General features: G+C 42.3%; 2 protein-coding genes and 1 long non-coding RNA gene across 5 annotated transcripts in view; all 3 read left to right on the top strand.

Annotated features, from left to right (window-relative positions):
- Positions 1–4,382: 4,382 nt before the first annotated feature.
- On the top strand, positions 4,383–4,937 carry LOC308085070 (ADP-ribosylation factor-like protein 2; the record flags this gene model as incomplete). The annotated part of the gene is made up of 1 exon (XM_080428116.1): positions 4,383–4,937. One exon carries the CDS (start codon positions 4,383–4,385, stop codon positions 4,935–4,937), a length of 555 nt encoding a protein of 184 aa, XP_080284242.1.
- Positions 4,938–11,812: 6,875 nt separating this feature from the next.
- LOC308083660 lies at positions 11,813–17,428 on the top strand. The gene is made up of 3 exons (XR_013932999.1): positions 11,813–12,069; positions 15,781–15,822; positions 16,023–17,428. It is a non-coding gene; the product is annotated as an uncharacterized lncRNA (long non-coding RNA).
- Positions 17,429–18,435: 1,007 nt separating this feature from the next.
- The window catches only part of LOC308093314 (troponin T, fast skeletal muscle-like), an 11,740-nt gene continuing 8,235 nt past the window's right edge, over positions 18,436–21,940 (top strand). Inside the window, exons 1-2 of one of the 3 annotated variants that reach the window (XM_080439645.1) lie at positions 18,436–18,757; positions 20,674–20,691. In XM_080439645.1, coding sequence (XP_080295771.1) covers positions 18,616–18,757; positions 20,674–20,691 — 160 coding nt within the window. In that variant the 5' untranslated portion in view covers positions 18,436–18,615. The remainder of the gene's footprint in view (positions 18,758–20,673; positions 20,692–21,940) is intronic. The other 2 variants (XM_080439646.1, XM_080439647.1) reach the window with 2 other exon arrangements.

Here is a 21,940-nt window from a genome sequence, read left to right as displayed (position 1 = left end):
GTCGTTCAGGCCTTGAGCGGCGTCTCCGGCGTGCCGATCCCTGATCGGTCGCGGAGGAACTGGTGGTCTGCCTTGAACGGGTCACCCGATGGGACCGCCGTTCAGGCCTCGATGGTCTTACCCTGCGTGCCGAACCCTGATCGGTCGCTGATGAGCTGCGTCTCCGGCGTGCCGAACCCTGATCGGTTGCGGAGGAAAGGTCTTACCCTGCGTGCCGAACCCTGATCGGTCGCTGATGAGCTGCGTCTCCGGCGTGCCGAACCCTGATCGGTTGCGGAGGAAAGGTCTTACCCTGCGTGCCGAACCCTGATCGGTCGCTGATGAGTTGCGTCTCCGGCGTGCCGAACCCTGATCGGTTGCGGAGGAAAGGTCTTACCCTGCGTGCCGAACCCTGATCGGTCGCTGATGAGCTGCGTCTCCGGCGTGCCGAACCCTGATCGGTTGCGGAGGAAAGGTCTTACCCTGCGTGCCGAACCCTGATCGGTCGCTGATGAGCTGCGTCTCCGGCGTGCCGAACCCTGATCGGTTGCGGAGGAAAGGTCTTACCGTGCCGAACCCTGATCGGTCGCTGATGAGTTGCGTCTCCGGCGTGCCGAACCCTGATCGGTTGCAGAGGAAAGGTCTTACCCTGCGTGCCGAACCCTGATCGGTCGCTGATGAGCTGCGTCTCCGGCGTGCCGAACCCTGATCGGTTGCGGAGGAAAGGTCTTACCCTGCATGCCGAACCGGCCTGCGGCTCCGGTGGGGGGTTGATGGGTCCCTGTGTGTCGGGACCAGTCCGGAGTCCCTGTGAGGAACCATTGGTTGGCACTGGACTGCTTGCGTCTGTCCCATTCCTCATTCCTCCGGACAGTTCTTGGCTCGCTCGGGACTGCTGTTGAATCCGCTGCTGGAGCGCTCTCTGTGTTCCTTCACGTCGGAGGCCCACCACCAGCTCCTCCATGTAGGCATCTACTGCCGTGGTGGGTGCCAGTACCCCCTCCATCGGGTCGCATGCTGCCTGATCTCTCATGGAGGTCCGAACGGCAGGATCGGAGTCCTCTCGCCGCCCCTGGTGTCTCCTTTTCCTTGTGACTTTTGGCATGTTGCCCCTACAGTCCCCTACAGTAAGTCTTGAATCCGGCTCTCCGGTGGAAGGACCATTGTAACACTTATAATCGGCTGATTGCTTAGAACCGGGCTCAAGAGCCACTGAGAGGCCTAGCTGGTTTGTACGGCCAGCCAGTTGTCCTGGTACTCTGTGTAGGGTCAATATGTTCCTCGAGCGTCGCTGATTACACTGGATTGCCTGATGAGCTATTCCTGATTGGGTCTATGTTGCTCACTCTGGAAGGGTTAGGACTGGGTCTGATGCCGATGATGAGACTAGATCAACCCTGACATACGGCTTGATTTATAACACTGAGGGTGGCTCCTGACATCACGGCGGTGATGTCAGGTGGTGTCAGGCATTCCCACATATGGAGCTGGCTATGTCTGTCATGCCCAAAGGGACTATGATGTCAGTCCTGGATGGTTCCGGTTATCTCCGTATATGGGGTTTCTAGAAGGAGTGTTCTGATGTCAGAGCTAGGTAGGTTTTAGGAATCTCCTTTCCTAGCTATTCTATACTGTCAGACTTTGTCTCCATTTATGGGGATAGGCGAGTATGCCCCGAATGTTCGTAACACAAACCATAACATGTAACAAAAAGAAAACAAATCACCTTTCTGGCTGCATGTAGGTATGAAAAGGAATGCACGGGGGAGAAGGGAGTCCAGGTTTCCCACACAAAACAACTTTAGATGTCACCGGCCAACACACGGAACAAACAATTCATGCCTCCGCTGTCTGCGGAGACACGACAAGACTGTAGCAGGAAGCGCAATACCCAGCCGTGGGGAAACACTTTCCAAAATAATGTTCCGGCAGGAAATGACGTAATATTGGCAACTTTATTACACAGAGAAAACAACAACAAAATAAAGTCGAACAGAAACATAGTGCGGCAGCCACATCATGAATGCAGTGTCCGATTGCCGTGAACGACCTAAGAATAAATGGCACCCTTTTCACATTGGCCTATTATAGGGCCACCAGGAGGCCACAATAACGTACCTGACCTGGCGGAGACCTGTGCTCCGAGGAGCACTTTTTCTAGTTGTCTCTCTCTCTGTTTCTCGGCTTCCAACGCTTCAGCTTGAGCATCTTTTTTTTGTCCCTGGGTTGTGAGCATTTTTCAGGGTTAATTCTCCTTTCTCCTATTTTTGGTTGGGGAGTTAGTTAAGTAAACTTATGTTCAGCACCAGAATTCTGTTTATTTTAGTTTGTTAAGTAAGTTAGATTGCACTTGTATTACGTTGTCTTTTATTTGTTGATTTGTCTGTGCCCACCCTGAAGTCTCTGTAGCCTATTTCCTAAAAAAGTGTTAAAGAGCAAGACCACTTTGGTAGAGGTTTGGGTTGTGTAGTTACCTTGCCATGATGTAACTCCAAAGGTGGACAAGAAATCAAAAATAGTTGCTCCAGTGATAAGAAATTGATAATTCAAAATATGCTCCTCATTGAAGTACATTGTATGCTGAAACAGCTCTCTAAGTCAACTTCCTGTTGATTTTGCCATTTGTTTTGGGAAGAAAACCCGGACTGCATCCGTGGATCCGGATCTTCAAATAGTAAAATCAACAGGAAGTTAACATTTTATATAAAATAAAAAAAACAGTACTGGGTTTGGTGATGTTCTATATCGTCTAAATCAACTTTGTGCTAAAAGAGTGACTTTGAGAGCTGTTTTACCATACAATGTAAGTCAATGAGGAGCATATTTTGAATTATCAATTTCTAATCACTGGAGCAATTATTTTTGATTTCTTGTCCACCTTTGGAGTTACATCATGGCAAGGTATAACTACACAACTCAAACCTCTACCAAAGTGGTCTCGCCCTTTAATAAATGGCCATAGCAAAGCCTCTAGGAATTTGGGGCATAAAGATGTTGTCTGTGACCAGCACTTTGGCCACAGGATATAGGCTATATATTGGGTTGTGGAGTGGTGTACAGCAACATGAGTCAAGTAATGAAAACAATACTTTGTATTTAAATGTTCACTTTTTGGTCCCATTTTGGGGAAACAAAATTGTCAGTTCAACCGTTCACTGTTCATCTGGTCACCCTGCTGTCTTTGGTCCATCAATGGTCAGTAGGCTACACAAGTTTTATTCCTGGCCAAAAATGGTGTCAGGCTGGCACACTATAACCCAGTGCAATCTCAACCAGATGCACTTTGTAAACAATTAGTTTGCATAATGTACTCTATATTATTTCATATTTTTACCTTTACCTATATTGTTTTTTTTACACTTTATATTCCGGCACCATATCGGCGGTCCAACAGTACAGTATACAGGCCAACTCCGCGTTGCTCTTCATCCCCATCCTGTCCTTCAGTACTTGCCAGCAGATGAAATCCAACCCCAGATTCAGTCTCATTTTGGGCTAGTGTTTACTAACATGTACCTCATGCAACAGAGTTTTTACTGTTTTTTTGTTACTATACATCATGTTTTGCACCAATTCAGATAAAGCATGCTCTTCTTATTGGGCCCCAATACCTTTATAGTTATTGCCCTATAAAGGCTCTGTAGCATATGATGAGAGCTAAAAACAGTGAACTTATAGTAGGCCTGTTCGTTGCTTCCATTGATCCAAGCCGGAAAATGATCGATTGATTGATCGTTAAAATAAACCCAGGGGCCACGTTAGGGGCCCTCAGGGAGTGTTGCTCTAATCTGCACCAAACATGGCTCAAACACTGGTCAGGGATCTGCCATGAGAATAGTCACACTCTCTCAGTCAATCTCTCTCCTTTCTCTCACTGGTTGAGCTCTGGTCTGATGTCAGACATCATAGGCTATTTAAAGTTCAAGTTGTCTGTCTGTCTGTGAATGTGTCTGGACAAATATGCCCATGTATGGACGTACCTGACATCACGGTACTCAACAATGCCATTTTTGGCAATGGTTGATGTCATATTGAAAGGGACCTCTTTGGTAGAGGTTTGGGTTGTGTATTTACCTTGCCATGATGTAGCTACAAAGGTGGACACATTTGATTGGAAATTGATTAGAAATTGAGAATTCAAAATATGCTCCTCATTGACTTACATTGTACAGTGAAACAGCTCTCAAACCTCAGCCCGCAACTCAGTGACATCACTGACTACGTCACTATGCCACTATGAGTATAAATACAGGACATGGTTGGGTACCCCCTCTGAGTTACTTCCTGCTCGCTAATGTGCATCCACTTGAAGCAGTTTGGGTGCAGATTTGTAAATCACATAATATAATTAAAACGCATCAAAATAACATATTACTGACGTTGATTTGTGGTTTTTAGCAAAGATGGGGTTGCTGACAATTCTCAAGAAAATGAAGCACAAAGAACGAGAGATGAGACTTCTGATGCTGGGTCTTGACAACGCCGGAAAGACGACAATTGTGAAGAAATTCAACGGGGAAGACATCAGCACCATCTCTCCGACTCTTGGTTTTAATATCAAAACCCTGGAGCACAGAGGGTTCAAGCTTAACATATGGGACGTGGGAGGCCAGAAGTCACTGCGCTCCTACTGGAGGAACTACTTTGAGAGCACGGATGGCCTGGTCTGGGTGGTGGACAGTGCAGACAGACTCCGGCTGGAGATGTGCAGGCAAGAGCTCTCCACGCTGCTCTTGGAGGAGAGGTTGGCAGGGGCTACTCTACTGGTGTTTGCCAACAAACAGGACCTACCGGGTGCCCTGTCTAAAGAGGCCATACGAGAGGCGCTAGACCTGGATAAGATTAAGAGTCATCACTGGTGTATCATTGGCTGCAGCGCAGTAACGGGAGAGAATCTTCTAGCTGGAGTGGACTGGCTACTGGACGACATTGCCGCAAGAGTCTTTACCGCCGACTAGATGGAACGACAGGTAGTAGGCGATCGTGCATCCCCAAGGAACCTACTGTAGGAAGCTGTTTATATTTAAGCCATTTGTCTTAAATGGGAAACTGAGAAAATACAGGCACACCAAGGCCAATTGGCACCTGTTGCTGTTAACGTATTTTCATGATTGTTCAATCTTCACCGGGCCAACAGGCGGACATTATGTTTTTGCCCCGTCCGTGTGTCTGTCCGCCTGTGTGCAGCTAATCTCAGCTGGTCTGACTGGCGTCAAACTTTGCATGCACACTCTCAGTATAGGCCAAGGAAAGCACCCCACAGATTTTTCAAATTGGCCTTGGGATCATGTGACAAGTCAAACAGGGTTTTCATATTCAATTATGTGTGGGCACGGCCTATTTCTTACAAATACAATGTGGGCAGGGCCTATTTCTTACAAAAGTTGCATATAACATGAACGCAACATCCAATCACGTTGAAGGGCCTCTATAGAGTGCACCTCTAAAGGCGCTTTCACTTCTGTCAATAAGGGGTGCAAGCCACAAGTGTTCTCCCAACTTCATTGCAGTCTAACCAAAGGCTGCAACCCACAAGTTACACAGCCCTTGCTAGGCAACCCAGCTTGGTGGATCAATTTTTTTTAATTTAATTTTCTTATGGAATCTTGTGAAAATAAAGTTCGGACAACAACAGATCGTGTCTTTGGATTATGTTTCATTATCACCCCAAGGTTGACAGGCCGCTGTCCGTCCATACTGTATCTCTGTGCGCAACTAATCTCAGACACCACTGGACCGATCAGCGTTAAACTTTGCATGCACACCCCCAGTAGGCCAAGGAAGACACTTCGTGGACATTTCTTTATGCATTAAAGATTGTTTACTTTTGTGATAACTTAACTACATTACTGCAAAATCCATAAATGGTCAGACAAGCCTAATATTTGATGATTTGTGATGCTATGTGTCAGTATCCTGCACAGTATCATGGTCCTGGTGTCAGTATCCTGGTCAGTATCCTGGTGTCAGTATGGTCACAAGCTCACGTGTCGATGTAGATCGGCTATTTGAACTATTTTTAAATATTTTTAAATATTTTTCTAAATAAGTAAGGCGGTGTGCAAGTTAGGGCCCTCAGTCTCATGCCATACTGCAGTTCTTGTCTAGCTATCAATGATAACAAGGTCACTCTGGCCTGCGCTCTCAGAAACAGTGGTAAACATTTTGGCTGCCTGCTCCAAACATCATGAAAAACACTCTGCTTGTGTTATCAATTTATTATTCTTAGAAATTCTGACATAGGTAATTAATACAATATTTAATAATCAGTCCAGGAATTGACAATCAATCATTGCATCAGTTTTTATGTATTTGTATCTCATATATTTCTCAGACCATTAATTTGTATTTGTATAGTGATATTTTTTTTGACCCAGTATTTGTGATTTGTATCAAAATACTTATTGATGTATTTTAGCCCATCCCTTACACGGTTACACCAAAACGGAAATTCCGTTTTCCAAAATTCCATTATAGAGATAATTTGTACCGATTTGTGTGATGTTTGGACAAAATCTGTAGGAGTAATCTTGCAAACTTTAGATGCCAATCTAAAGTTTAATTTCACGTAGATCGTGTCAATGGTGCCGGAGATTAGCTGTACACACGCACGCACGCATGCACGCGCGCACGCACGCTCGCACGCACGCACGCACTCACGCACAGACGGACGGACATGGGTGGTTTTGTTTATCATAAGTTGAATCTTTTTTAGGGTGGGAGGAATGTTACAGTATGGGCGTTACTGGAGGATTAGGGCATATTATAGCTTAGGTCATATAATGTTGGACCGGAAGTGCATGGGCATGACCAACCCTCCATTTGCCAGTCAAGGTGTATGTGTGTACACCAGTAGTTTGTGTGTAGTCATCATGGGTGTTCCGATTCTTTCACAGTATCTGTTCTTCGAGTTGATACATGTAAATGTATTGAACCTTTCAGACCTTTTCCAGTTTTGATACCTTTTCTAACATATGGTGCTAGTTTCTCTATTAAAATCATATTCATTTGAATACAGATTGATTCTACATGTGTGCACAGTGCACCCCTACATAGGATGATACGATATGGCAATTTTTTATGATGCGATACACAATACGATGAGATATGCAATACGATGTTACAGGCACAGATATGTGACTGACTACAACCATAGGTGGATTATGAGACAATCAGCGCCTGGGCATGGGCTTGTAAAAGCCTCCCCACATTGACACAATAACTACATTTACCTGTACCGTATGCCAACAAGATCAAAAGTGCAAATACACACAATTAATTGCAAAAGCATATTAAGTTTTAACTAACATGTAATTTATGCTCTGTCATACGATGGTGTTGTGTGCCAAATGTCAATCTCACAACTCGCAGTGCATGCAACACGTTTTTAGATCTATTTTAGACGTGTCGTTTCACCGTCATATGATGACGTTTAAATCCGGTTTAAGACACACTAATTACTCACTTAATCCATTTAGACCTGTTACATGTATACGTTGTCATACCTTTCAAGCTGGGAACGCCTCTGTGTCATTTTAGTCGTTGCTATATATCACTGTTGTCGGGCAGAAACCTCTTTTCTCCTTGTTGTGTTTTTCGTAAATTTAACGCCCTACTTGATGATTCTACAGCATCACATAAAAGCATCAAAAGTAGCAGATCCACAAGTTCGAAACGCTGCGCTTTTTGAGCTTGTAGATCTGCTACTTTTGATATTCTTTCAAGTTATTCTGAAAACTTATTCTGAAGGCGTTTTTAGAATCGTCCTCAGGTCTAAATGGGTTAATTGGTATCATGATGGTTTGTTTCTTTCAAACCACTAATATGGTTTAAGTGGTTAATAACTATAACAAGTATACCCTGTACCACACCACTGGGGGTAGTATATGCTTGCACTATATTTATACTTGTTAAGATACTTTTAATAGACTGTTAATATACTGTTGGTGCATTTTGACTACACATATCTCCTGTTAACAGCTCCTTAACCACGCAGGCAGATGACATCGTGGCAGGGAGAGGTGATGAATCTCAAATAAAATAAAACATTTGAAGCTCCCAAAATGATTTAGTGTACAAAACGTTACAAATAAAAGTAAGACATTAAAATGTGAGTGATTTTTGGTGGAATGCATTTCTGCTACAATTGGCACTTGTTGTGAATTCATTGCTGCCGAACACACCCCATTGACCCCAACCAAGGGCAATACACAGGGAACAAAAACACCCCTGTGTATTGAGTTTGACACCAAATAACTATTGCTTCCCTTATATATACGGCGGACATAAGCCTGCCATTTGGACAATTTGCTTTATATCACAATGTTCTTGAATTGGACCAGCAAATAACATGATTTCCTTCATGATTTGAGGCAGTTCTAAATGGACCAATCCTGCAAACTTTGGAAAATCGGACAGATCCGTGTTGATCACATGACTATAAAGATACTGTGTACCGATTTGCATGACGTTTGGATAAAATCTGTAGGAGTAATATTAAACTAGAAAATGTGCTCCTCGGAGCACAAGTCTCCGCCAGCAGACCCGTGCTATTTTAATAGCACGGGTCGTCTTGGTAGAACGGGTCGTCTTGGTAGAATGCGCGTGGTTTTTGGTGTTCTGCAGGGGCGACTAAATATGTAGTGTCTGCATCTAAAAAATGTTCTTCTTGAAGCAATGTGTCATATGGGAGTCGTCGTAATTGACTGGTTTGTTCAAATGCTTGTCTGTCTTCTTCATCTTCTTGTCTTGAACAGTTTCAGCAGTTTATTGGTGTGTTTGATCTATGTCAGTTTTCTCTAGTGCTACATAATGTATTTGATCAAGGTGGCCAATTGTTACAGTATTAAGACTTCGGCCTTGTTGTTGGATCAATTCAACTCTATAGTCCTCTTCTGTGTTACTGTTGTAGATGAGTATGCTTTCTTAGCTTTGGCCTTCTGCGCCTTTGCTTGACCAATGTTAGGTGTTCTCAGAGGGACACACACACGCACGGACGGGTGATTTGTACTGGAAGGTACTGTTCCAATCAAGACTGATTGATCCTGTCTTACCTCACTTCAAAAAACATAATTGTTTTTTTGAAGTGACACACCTATTTATAGGATTTTATTTCGTCATGCGTCCCTCTAGCCAATCAAAGGCATTGGTGTCAACATATTGACACGTGTCACGTGGAGCTTGACCAATGTTAGCTTGGCTAGGAGGGAGGTGAACACACGGCGGGACGAAGCGAAAACATACTCTCCACCTCCGGCGGAGACAAAAATGGGTTTTGCACAAATTGGCCTCCTGGTGGCGCTATAATAGGCCCATGTGAAAAATGGCATCCAAGGAGAGTGTGTGCACAGTTTCGCAGTGACCGGGCCAACGGTGCCGGAGATTAGCTGGTCGCAGACGGACAGGACACACAGACGAACGGATGGACAGGGGGTAAAACATACTCTCGCCATGCCTTTCGGCCTGGCGGAGACAATGATACTTCCAACAAGAAACAGACAAAACTTAAGCCTTCTAAAATGCTGTCTGGATACCTGTCTGTCACATATGCAGCTTAATCCCAGCAGGGCAGGGATTGCTGAGGACATAGATCAATATAATTCTGTGCCATTCGCGGAGAATGTGCATCACAATCCTGGCTTGGCTGATGTTCAAAATACACGGGGTAGGGGGTATGACTTTAGTGAAAAGCAAATTGCTAACCAATGAAGTCATCAGGTTAGGTGAGTTCTCAGCTGACTCAATAACTAAAACACCAGTAAGCTTCACTCTATGTGGTGAACTGTGATGCACAAAAGATCAACTGTAGTCTATAGGTATCATCAAACTATTCAAAATGCAGGATAAACCTGGCTATCACTGAGCACCATAGATTAAATTTCTCATGCTAGTATCTTATGGGATTCTCTGGCTAAACTAAATGATCTGTTTTACCACAATGTCTTGTATTAAAAGACCACCATCTGCAAGTAATATATGTTATGCCTTCTCATAGAGGGTGATACCAACAGTGAGATTTTAATGGATTAATTGGAACATTAACACTAAAAATAAAAAGCTAAAATGTATCAAACGGTTCTGATTTAAAAAACTGCTGGGACATGTCTGCAGAAAGCTTTTTTTAGCTACTGTGCCTTTCTGCCTGCATTTCTATGTAGTGACTTGACTGACTTCACCCATTTTCAACCTATCTTCATATAATTGGTCCTCACTAATACCACTTTTTTCACACTTTTTTCCAACAAGATTTCGCATTCTTTATTTAGATTTTTATTCTCTGAGACACAGAGGAGGCTGGTACCATTATATGATGAGCATTAGTGAGGACCAATTATATGAAGTCGAAAATGGGTGAAGTCGTCCTTTAACCCCAAATAAATTGATACAAAAGGTTTTTCAATAGATTCTGGTAGTATTAGGCAAGCTAAATAACATACTAAAACTCTAGGAAAATATACTTTCTGGAAAGATGACATCCAAGATGGCTGCCAGGAGATTAAAATGGCTATATCTCAATTGCAAAACGTGATATAATTGTTTTTCAATTGATTCTGATACCTATAGGCATGTTTAAGAACATACAAAAAAATCAAGGAAAATATGCCCTCTGGAAAGACATCATTTTCAAGATAGCATCCAAGATTGCTGCAGGAAAGCTAGAAATGGTTATACATCTAAATTGAAAAAAAATGTACAAAAGATTTTTCAATTGATTCTGGTACCTAAGCTGCAGCATCAGCATGAGCAGCAGCAAAAACAAGCAGGGATGAGTAGTGCAAACTTCCAGTTTAAATTCTGTTTAAACTGGAAGTTCTGGGAATGAAATGAGTGTGTGATTGGATGAGTGGATGTGAACGTGGAGCTGAGGTGGCCCAATGGTCGGCCGCCAACAACTGCACTGACTTGAGTTCCCTGACAGAACTTGCTCTGCTCATGTCTGTGCCAAGCGTGACGCTCATATATAATTCATTATAATCTGCTTATATAAGACTGTATAAGTATAGTTATCAGGACTCATAAATAGCCTATTCATAATGCTTTAAACACTTGAAGCCTTTTAGAATAATGTTTAGTACATGGCACAGGTTTTCAAGTGCGTGTGTGCATTAGGCACATAACTTATTGTGAAGTACTTCATAATTGCTGGGCACTGTGGACTTTTTGGAAAACCTTCCTATGTATCCCATTTTAATTCTCATATTTGTATAACATTATAATAATTGTATAATTATAAGTCTTCATTATACACTACAGGTGTAAAAATAAATAAGTTGTTAAAATAAAATATTCTGTCTGAGTAATGTTTTCCAGGAGACGTGCATTCTCATGGAGAAATACTGTATGTGTAATGTGAATTGTCCCTCATGATCCCCGATAAATTATTATTTCACCAAGTCATGAAATAATAACTCATAGCAATACTTTACAGCCTAGCTGACTGAATGATTCATTGACTGGAATAACTGACTGTCTGACCAACTGAATGATTGGCCGAGCTAATAAATGGACTGACAACTTGGCTCACTAACTTTGACCAAGTAGCAGGCTAGCTAACTGAATGACTGGATTACCAGCAGACTGACTGACATACCGACTGAGTGACTAAATAACTAATTGACTAACTTGCTGACGGACTGAGTGAATGATGGATGGACTGTCTGTGAGATCACAGCCTTGGCCGTGAGACAGAGGGACATTGTCTGCATGCCAAGCGAATGTGTAACAAGCCGTTGTCAGCTAAGACCCTCCTCCAGCCCTCCATTGCTTAGATTACTTTCTGTATGATAATTCCCTGGCAGCCTTATTGTGGGCAAATATAGCAACAGAGATTTCTCAGCTGCTATATCTTTTAAACCTGAGCCCACTTTTCTCATCTGCAACATCTCATCCATCTCCTTATCCAGAGACGGGGAACTAAGATGTCCACAGGCCCCCCCTCTGGGGGCCTACCTCACTCCCAAATGCAGCCAATAGCAGACCTCAGAAGATCAAGTATCACTATATCACAAGGCCTTATTCTCTGAGCGGAGCTTGCAGATACTTGTCTTGTCTTCCTCCACAGGGGAACTTGCATCTTTCTCCTTCTCTGAGGTAAGATGGAAAGGATAGAAGCAGCCACTATCCTGAATCCTAATTTATGCTTTGAAAATACATTGTTCTTGTTAAGCAACTTGTTGCAGACACTTTTAGCCAAAGCATGACTTAGCCTTTAGAAAGCAATAGGGTGGTCTAAAGCGATAGGATGATTCCTCAAATACCCTGTTTCAGGTGTAGTTTGAGATATGTTTGCTTTTTGTTATTTTTTTAAGCCAAAACTCTGCTTATTGTGAGGCGATCCTAATGGGAGGAGGGGAGCTACAGATGTTGCAAAATAGAGAGGAAAGTGGAGAGTTGTTTGTGATTTGTGACCAAGTTGTCTCTCCCACTTGAGACCTGATAGAATGAGAAAGAACATTTGAAATAAATCAATTAATGCTCATTAAAACCAGTTCCCCCACTAGCAGAGACTGGGTGGATGTTTCTACCAGCAGGTTGGTTGTATGGGTACAATTACCAAACATGTCAAAAATCTTTTTTTGTGCATGCTCAGGAATGCAGATGGTATTTGGGAGATGAGCTTTGTGGCCTTGGTTTATATAGTTTCTGAAAGAATTATTAGAATTTGTAATTGTATAATGTTTCAAGATAAGATTTTATTTGTTACATCTCATATACAAGTACATGTTTTCAGTTCCTCTACATTGTCGCAACAATAACAAAAATAACAAAAACAACACAAGAAAGCATTAAGTACACTAATTACTAAGGTAAAGAAATACCGGATGTAAATTCATCATTGTGTGTGTGTGTGTGTGTGTGTGTGTGTGTGTGTGTGTGTGTGTGTGTGTGTGTGTGTGTGTGTGTGTGTGTGTGTGTGTGTGTGTGTGTGTGTGTGTGTGTGTGTGTGTGTGTGTGTGTGTGTGTGTGTGTGTGTTTGCTTGTTTTCTTGTTTGTGCATGTACTGTATGTATGTTGTATGTACAGTCTTTGTATATGAAGTGTCAGCTGTGGGGGGATGTGTGTGATTGTTTGTGCACAGCTGCCTCTATGTTTCATGTTAGTGCATAGCTGCCTGCATGTTTTCTGGACAGGTTGTCGATACAATAGATATATTATAACATGGAAAATAAATAATTCCAATCTAGAGTTAATGGTACCATTATATTTAACAATCAAAAGATGTAAAAAAAATAACAAGTTATTACATGTCAGGCAGGATAGAGATTATTCTTTAGCAGGGCAGTTCATGGGGTTCTTTGATGTTTGGCGGCCTTTTCTCATTGCCAAAGGATGTGTAACATTTGCCATTAATATGTCATTGGAGGGACGCGTTTATCCACAGTGCCTTCTGTTACCTTGAGTGTGTTCGTTTTTAGAATGGGCAGCCCCCTTCGGGATTTAAGCGGCTAACACTGGCAGTGTTAATGCCATGCTCTGCCCATTTGAGCTGCACAGGACCGCAAACCACACGCCTAATGTTTGCTGAAGTGTACCAACATTTTCAATGACAAATGATGGTGGCTTAGCCAGGGATAGCTGGTGATATTCTCATAATGAATGTCCGAGTGGTTAAGCCTTGAATGGTTTGCGTCTATCATTCTTTCCTATGACCTACTGAGACATGCTTCCACATTCTCTCTCTACCCTTCATCGGTTTTTCACACATCCCAGATATCCTCATTCGATCCCTCCCTTACTCATCACTGTCACTCATACATACTGTACTTGGTATCTACCCCATCAGTAATTAACATCTGATATGGTGCTGATTCTTGAATGTGTTTTCTCTGGGGAAATGACCTTGGCCGTAGCCCATCTAGTAGACCTAACGTCATAGTCATCAGAGTTCACTTTATCTGCAGAGTACAGTGAACTGTACTGTCCATGATGATATGATGAGTGGTGCCCGGAATGGATGGACCAGTGGGATTAAGGGAGCTATTTGGACAAGGCTCCTAGCTGATGGTCTGAAATATGATCCAGCTCTAAGCCTCGGTGACCTCTGCAGCTGTGCTGGATAGACAAGTGTGAAAAAGTCATCCAAAGACACTTTATATATAACAAAAAGGATCACAAATGCTATTTACCCTTTGTAGGCTAGAGCAGAGGAGTAAGCTCCGAGCATAGTGTCTCTGAACACTTGTGCTCCTTTACGCTGGTAACTTTATAGTGCTACAGTAGATGTGCTAGCAACTAAAATTCTACAGTTCCATGTGTAAGTGGGTCTGGATAAAAGCATCAGCCAAATACATGAGATTTGATTGTGCTCATTTTTCACACTTTCACATTAGGCCTTGGGTTTGTCAGCATCAGTTCTATAAAGATAGACATATATGATATATTAACAAGTCGGCCATACCACCCATGACCAACATTTGCATTTTAAAACAAAATACCAGATGCCAGAGGGTTTGTATACTTGCATCCAGTATCACCACTATCTGTAGATTGAAATATTAGGCAATGATGATTAAAAAAAGAGATTCTTCTTTCAATGTAAAATGTTTTCACATACCCACTTTCACAGTTATATCTTCATACAAACAGTCAGATATTATAAGACATCACAGAGGAGAGTCACCTGTAGTACCACACCCCTGGAACAGTCCAGGGGTGTGGTACTACAGTTACAGGAGCATATGCCATTGATCAATGGCATATGCATATGCTCAAGGGCACTTTGGCAATGTTGATGGTTGGGATTCTAGATGTGATACATTCGACCCATGTTAAATTCCCTGAGCAACAACAGGTACAGTATATTCCTGACAAGAGGCGACAAGAAAAGGACAAGAGTTATATTTCCGCTAGCTCACAGCTAAAATATAACTGTAGTCCTTTTCTTGTCGCCTCTTGTCAGGAATATACTGTACCTGTTGTTGCTCAGGGAATTTAACACAGCTTGCATCTCAGATGATTACACATTTTAAAGGTTCCCAGACAGCAAAAAAATGTTATCTTTATGTTTCACGCATTGGCCTAAAATTGACTGGTGTACACTGTTTCTCAGAAACTTGGATGTCAACTTTACATACACAGCAAAACACTGAGCACAATATTGCTGAGACATTTAATGTTGCTCAATTGGATGATGTGGTGAAAGAAATTGGGTGAGGTTGTGATTGTGTTCATGCCCTGACCTCTTATGTTATTGCTGTTTGGAACCACAAACTGTTAATTAACAACAGCTGACTTTAAAACACATTACATTCTGGATATTTAGGTGACATTATGACCTGAGCTCATTGACATTTTTAAAAGATGATACAATAGTATTAGAGGGCGTTACTTGTAGGGTTTCATTGGACTTGGCTCAGAGACATGTACCAACTTCCTGGTCAACCCCACAGAGCCATTTCCGTTTTCTCAAATGATAATTATTACGGTAGTCTATGCTTATATACAAAAATGTATATTTCACGAACAGAGAGATATACACCTGATCAACATGTTGATCGAGTGTTTTGATACAAACTACAGTGTAATAGGAAAGACATGGAATGCCACATGTGCAGGTCATGAGTTACACACTACGCTGTAAAGTCCTGACTGTCTAATTACAAATGGATAAATGAACACTGAGGATTTTACTGGGTACCTGGTTGATCCACCAGGTTGCCACCAGTCATTTTGTCAGCCAGGCCACCTGGCTAATGATGAACACATGTTAACTGTTGCAAGGGGTTGTCGATCCTGTAACTTTTTAGTTGCAGGACAGTCCCTAAATGCAGCAGCTCGTCAATATTTCTTCTTCTCCCTTAGGTATTAAAAGTCTATCGTCACCATGTCCGACACTGAGGAATTGTAAGTGTTTTCAAATCACTCAATCAAACATATATATATATCAGTTTTTATACTTAAATTGAAATGTCGTAACTAAATATACCTTTGTTCCTCAAGTTGTAATATGTTGACGTTTTATCAAGCCTGTGAATTGCTTCAAACAATGCAGGACAATAGGACTTCCTGTATCATTTCTAAACATCTTGTTCTCCATTTTTCAGGGATCAAGTTGAGGGTAAGTGTTAAACAATTTAATAATAATGAAATAAATGTATATAGATAGATTTTCATAAAAGTAATTTATCTTTAGACTTTTCTGTCTTGGTTATTGTCTTCTTAATGGATTACTCATTTCCTCTCCTCTCCTCTCCTACTGGCCCCCTCATTCTCATTTCCGTCCTCTGTCTCTGTCATCCTTACTTCCCTTTACTCTCACCTCTTGTTCTCTCCCCTCTTCTTCTTCTCCTCCTCCTCTCCACCTTCCTTCCCCTCCCTCTCATCCCATCCTAATCTCCTCCACCGTTGTTCTCTCTCTCTCTTTTCTTCCTCCCTCTCCTCATTAGAGTACATTTCTGTCTCCTCTTCAAGCCTGAGTTATACTTGGCTGCGTGCCATGCACACACCGAAAATAGCGCTACAAGGCATTGTGAGTTCGGCTATTTTCGGAGAGTGACAATGTCGCGCAACTAAGTATAAATCACCCTTAAGTAACTTTATATTATTATAGACACACAGATGACATTGTCTAATTCAGTGGTTCCCAACTCTGGTCCTAGTGACCCATAGTGTTAGCCTATTGGTTGTCTGTAGGTCTGATTATTTAACCCTTAACCACTCACGATGATGTCGCATAATTCAGGCTAAAGTGGCCGTATACTGTATAAAGGCCAAGTCTTTTTAGATTTTCACCTGTAATGACTTTGATTGATTGATTGATTGATTGATTGATTGATTGAATACTTTATTAGTCAGAAATATAAACAGCACATGGTACAGTCAGACATTAGGTTAACACAAAAACGCCCTGGGGACACTTGTTTCCATTGTGGTCATATGTATTCAATTCATCAATATAGCATAACAAATTTACCCAATAATGTTCAATAGGTACGCCAGGTTGAAAGTGGCTCATTCAACTCTGAAACGGTTACATTTTCCAAGTTGACTTTAGGACAAGAGATGAGAACCATTGGCTTTAGAATGTCTACCCAGAACTGTTTTTAATGCATATTTAGCAACAATCCCATAAGAACTGTATAATGATGTAATAATCATTCTGTTTGCTTTTTTCTTTTCACCATATCTTCTTTTTGCCAAACGTGAAGACGAGGAAGGTAAACCCGACTGAATCAACTTGACACTTAAAAACCTTCTCCATCATACAGTACTAATGAGTACCAGCTGTTCCCTCTCCACACTCTTAATCTGACGTGTGTTTGACGATGCCAGTGACTGCTTTACCAGTTTTCTTTATAATTCACCAGACACTGATGTTTACCATTATTCAAGATTTGCTGTCAATATGATTTTTTAACATACATGCTGTAAAACTCTTGTTTAATTACTGATTTAACATCAACTGATCTCCTGGGCAGGTGGACAGATAAACCCATTTAGGCCTGTGGCCAGTTTTTCAAGATTTAAACTAAAATGCAGATATACAAGCTCATAGCGCGGCACTCGGTGCCGCGCTATGAGCTTGTATATCTGCTATTTTTGAATAGCCAAAGAAATCTAAAATGACACAGATGCGTTCCAGGTCTAAATGGGTTAACAGACAGACAGACAGACAGACAGACAGACAGACAGACAGACAGACAGACTTACGACAATATTTGTAGTGTTAATGTTACCTTCAGCTTTACGTTTCTGAAGAACGAAGCTCACACTGCTACCTGTCAAACACTTCCACATTAAGGGTGACTTCTCTGACCGAGTGACTTTTTCTTAAACGACAAGGCTAAAGAAATGTGGCAAAAAAAAGAAGAAGACATTTTGGTCTGGGCTTTTTCCACATTCTTTGTGGCGTGTGACGTGTTCTAGCTTCCACCAGTACCATCTCCAACCCAGGAAATGATTTCATCAACCTATTAATGTCACTTTCTGTTTTCGATGCACAATGCCATTAACTTGATCTCTTTCCCATCAACTGTTCCATTCTCCCGACCCCACCTCTCTCCACCCACCATTCCTGTCCTTAGTGTCACCATTCTCCAGCAGTGCTCTTTCTCTGTGTAAAGCCTAATTTATGCTTCAGCGAAAACTCTGTTTTTTTCAACTGAACCCCAGTTTCAGTTGGAAATTTCATTTTTGTCATATGACTCGTTTTCGCCAAAACATACATTTTAGGCTTTTACCTCAGCCCCAGTGCCATGACCAAGCTGTAGAGAAGGCCGAGTAGGGATTTATACTTGTTGTGTTATACTAGTTGAGTAGGCCTATATAGCAGATACTGTACGACACTGCTGCGAAACCAAGTATAACGGCCCTTTAAATTTGGGCAATAATTACACAATCAACTCGAATGATAGCAATCCATGTTGTATTATTATTATCATTATTATTTAATTATGTAATCAAGACATGTTGTTATACAGGACCAGCATTTTGCCTGGGGCACACACAGCATTTTATTCCTTATTCATTTGTTCCACCTTATGCAGAGTTAAATTAGCATTCCGGATTTGACTGGGCACCCGGCACTGGGGCTGACCTGAAGTAAAGTGTTGTAAATTGCTATGTCCTGTCTCATCCCTGTGGTCTTCATTTATCACCCTTCTTTTGAACCCTCCCTGAACCTGGTGGCTTTACTGCATGCCCCGTGCTGCCCCGCCCCACCTAGCCCAGGAGATAGAGGTAGAGGTGGCCCCGGAGGCCACCGAGGCCGAGCCAGAGCCTGAGCCTGAGCAAGAGCCAGAGCCTGAGCCTGAGCCTGAGGTGGCTCAAGAGGTAGAAGGTATGTGGCATTGGGGCGGCTCTCTCTTCATAACCCCCCACCAAAAACACACACCTACAGCAGCGAACAGAAGGTCTGGACATATACCCCCCTATTTTCCTGCTCCCCAGGGGATCTTTAAAGGCGTCCTTATAGCAAATTAGCGACAGTTTAAAGTCACTGTTATGTATTTTCACTGGAATCCAGCACGGAAAATGATTTTTGAGTTTCCATTCTATATGGTGTACTGTAAAACAGACAGACAGACCAAAATATATAAATATCACAAAAAAAGTATCTTATGGGGTCCCTGGCGCACTGAGGCTCAGTTCAGATTAACATCCAAGTAAACCCCCTTTCCACACTGTGCCTCCCCTCCATACAAGCCCAGTATGAAGATTATATATAAGAATATATATATATATATAAGAATAGATGTGCATTGTGGTCGAGGGCAAGCGGTTTACATGCGCACAATACTGTGGTTATTGGGATTAATTAGGTTAAGGTGCTCAATTGAAGTGTTAACATAGTTTGAGGTGCACCATTTCTCCTGACCTAGAGAGTACATAAAAGTTGGTTTTAGTGAAATGTTTCAGGATGCCACGTTGGCCGTTTCAAGGTGAATGTATTAAGTAAATGTATTGAATGTATTAAGTAACATTAAGTAACTGTTACTCAAAGTAATATTCAAAGTTAGCTATACTTTTTTACTTTTACATCAATAGTTTTCAACACAAGTAATCTAACAGTAGCAGTACTTCTTCTTTATTAGAATGTTCTAGTTAAGTGTGCTCTTTCCATTCTGAATGCCTATTGTCCTTATTCTGATTAAGATAATCAGGCTAAGTCTTAATTGGGTTCAGTACAAGGTATTAGTGTGCATGTAAATTTTCCCAGTGACAACATCCTGGAAGCAGATGTGACTCTCTCGTCCCCAAGCCACTGAGCACTGCTTTCGCCTTGCCTCAGTCCCTTCCTTATACCAGTGTGATGCACATCTATTGGATAATATGGCGTGCCAGCAGCATCAAGCTAGCACCTAGCCATTATCTGTTTAATGATCTGTTCCCTACAGAAACCAAGCCACCACCCTGCCTAATGTCATCATCCTATAAGATTGGAGATGTGAGTTATATTCATTATTCCGATGAATATAAGTCACATCTGCTTTAAGACTCACAAATCAGTATCTGTCTGGCAACACAAGACTTTCATCCTATAGGATTCATCAGCAATAGCAAACAAATCCTTGCAATTATCATTGCCGTTAGCTAATCTTATTAGGTAATCCAAAAAGAAAAGATAAAAAAAAGGATTTGCCTTGTTTCCATCACATTTATTTCATGACATATTTTTCTACGTGTGTTTTGAACGTGTATTCTGTGTATAAGGGGAGTTAAAAGAAAACAAACTGCTCTTTACATGACTTAACGCTGCTCTCCATTGATGGCCACCTATTATTGACATACAGTACATGAAATTTGCAAACATGACCATCCCTAACAGAATGGAGGGCGTGGGCGCTGCTCTCATGTAAAAGGCCATTTCTTCATCTCCCATTGGTTCATCATGTACTGTCCATTCTTATCTATGTGCTTGAATGAAGAATGGTTTTAAGCTGTTTGACACTGCTATCTCTCTGCACACGCTTCCATTTGCTCCGAAGCGTTTACATTGGGGTGTTGTAAGTCAATGAAATTCAGAATCTTATATTGATGTACAATTTGCTCTAATGCTCATGTACAATGATTTTTTATTTCAAAACTGTATTTGTATACACATGTAAGAATATGAGAACACCTCAATTTGGGTAAATGCGCTTTTTAAGCTCTGCATTGTAGAGACACAAACCTGCAATCTGACCGCAAGCCTCTGGAGTGTGTTGGCTAATGGTCTCTTATTCTGCTCTTGCTTTGGACGCTTGCTGCATGCAGAGGCCTATGAAGAGGAAGGTACGTTGACTCGCATTCTTCTATCTGATCTTCTGACTGGACAACTGCTTTGTAGTCAGGGGCGTCATTTGGGTTCCCAGGGGATGGCAATTGCCCCCCCCCCCTTTTCGTGTTTAACATTTCGTGTTACAGACATGTGTCTTGTCTGAAATCATACATTCATTAGCCACCTTCAAATTGACGGCCCTATTTTGGGGATGTAATTATAGGCGAGCTAAAATAGTTGATCCACACGCTCACAATGCATCGCAGTAGACTGGCAATTTCTGCTCTTTTTTTAAATAGGGCTTAAGTGGTCACTTTCTTGCCAAACTATTTATTTCTAAAATGACGCCTCTGGTTGAAGTTGATCTTTCCATATAAGTCAGACATGGAGGTTTTGTACAATCTGTAACTGGACACTGCACTGAGTCCAGTTTGTCATCCAAAAATACTGATCAAGGCTATTCTAAAGATTCATGGGTTCACACATACACATACTGTACAATACAGCTGGCAGCATATATGCTGTGGAATTATTTTCACCATATATATATATATGTCACAGGGTGAATGGAGAACCAGGTAGATTGAAGACAGAGCGCTCGTTTTTAGGCACGGGGCTTCGGGGCGAGGCGGGGCTTTTCGAGATAGGGTTTATTAGCGAGGCTCGCGAGGAGGAGGAGGAGAAGGAGGACGCGGCACTGCGAGGCGGGGGTTTATTACGTGAGGCGAGGAGGAGCTCCTCCTCGCGAAATAAACCGTCCTCCTCCTCCGAGGAGGAGAAGGAGAACGCGGAGAGGCGGGGCTTTGATGTGCCGAGCGGACCTGTCTTTTGTTGTTCCCCCCCACATAGCAACCAGGAAGCTACGCTAGGGGAACGCTGAACACGCGTGCACACGCACACGCTTGTCCACGACGGAGGCACGCCGACAAGTGGAGCTTGAGGCCGAGGAAGCGCGCCCTCGCGCCTCCAGGCGCGAGTGCCCGCGCTGACCGGCCGATGCTCCACTTGTCGACTCAGCGCCGTTTGAGTTGTAAACCGATAGGGACAGAATAGTTCTTTTCATGGATCACTGTGTGTGTGTGTGTGTGTGTGTGTGTGTGTGTGTGTGTGTGTGTGTGTGTGTGTGTGTGTGTGTGTGTGTGTGTGTGTGTGTGTGTGTGTGTGTGTGTGTGTCAGGGAGAAAGTAAAACAAAAGCCAGAACACAATAAAAGTATCTTAACAGTCCTGCTTTCAATAAACCAAAAAAAGCATGAGCGCGTGTG

Source organism: Gymnoscopelus braueri (assembly GCF_963280865.1).
Source record: "Gymnoscopelus braueri genome assembly, chromosome: 1".
Classification (NCBI taxonomy): Eukaryota; Metazoa; Chordata; class Actinopteri; order Myctophiformes; family Myctophidae; genus Gymnoscopelus; species Gymnoscopelus braueri.
Note: the sequence above shows the minus strand (reverse complement) of the source record. Positions and strands in the feature narration are given on the sequence as shown.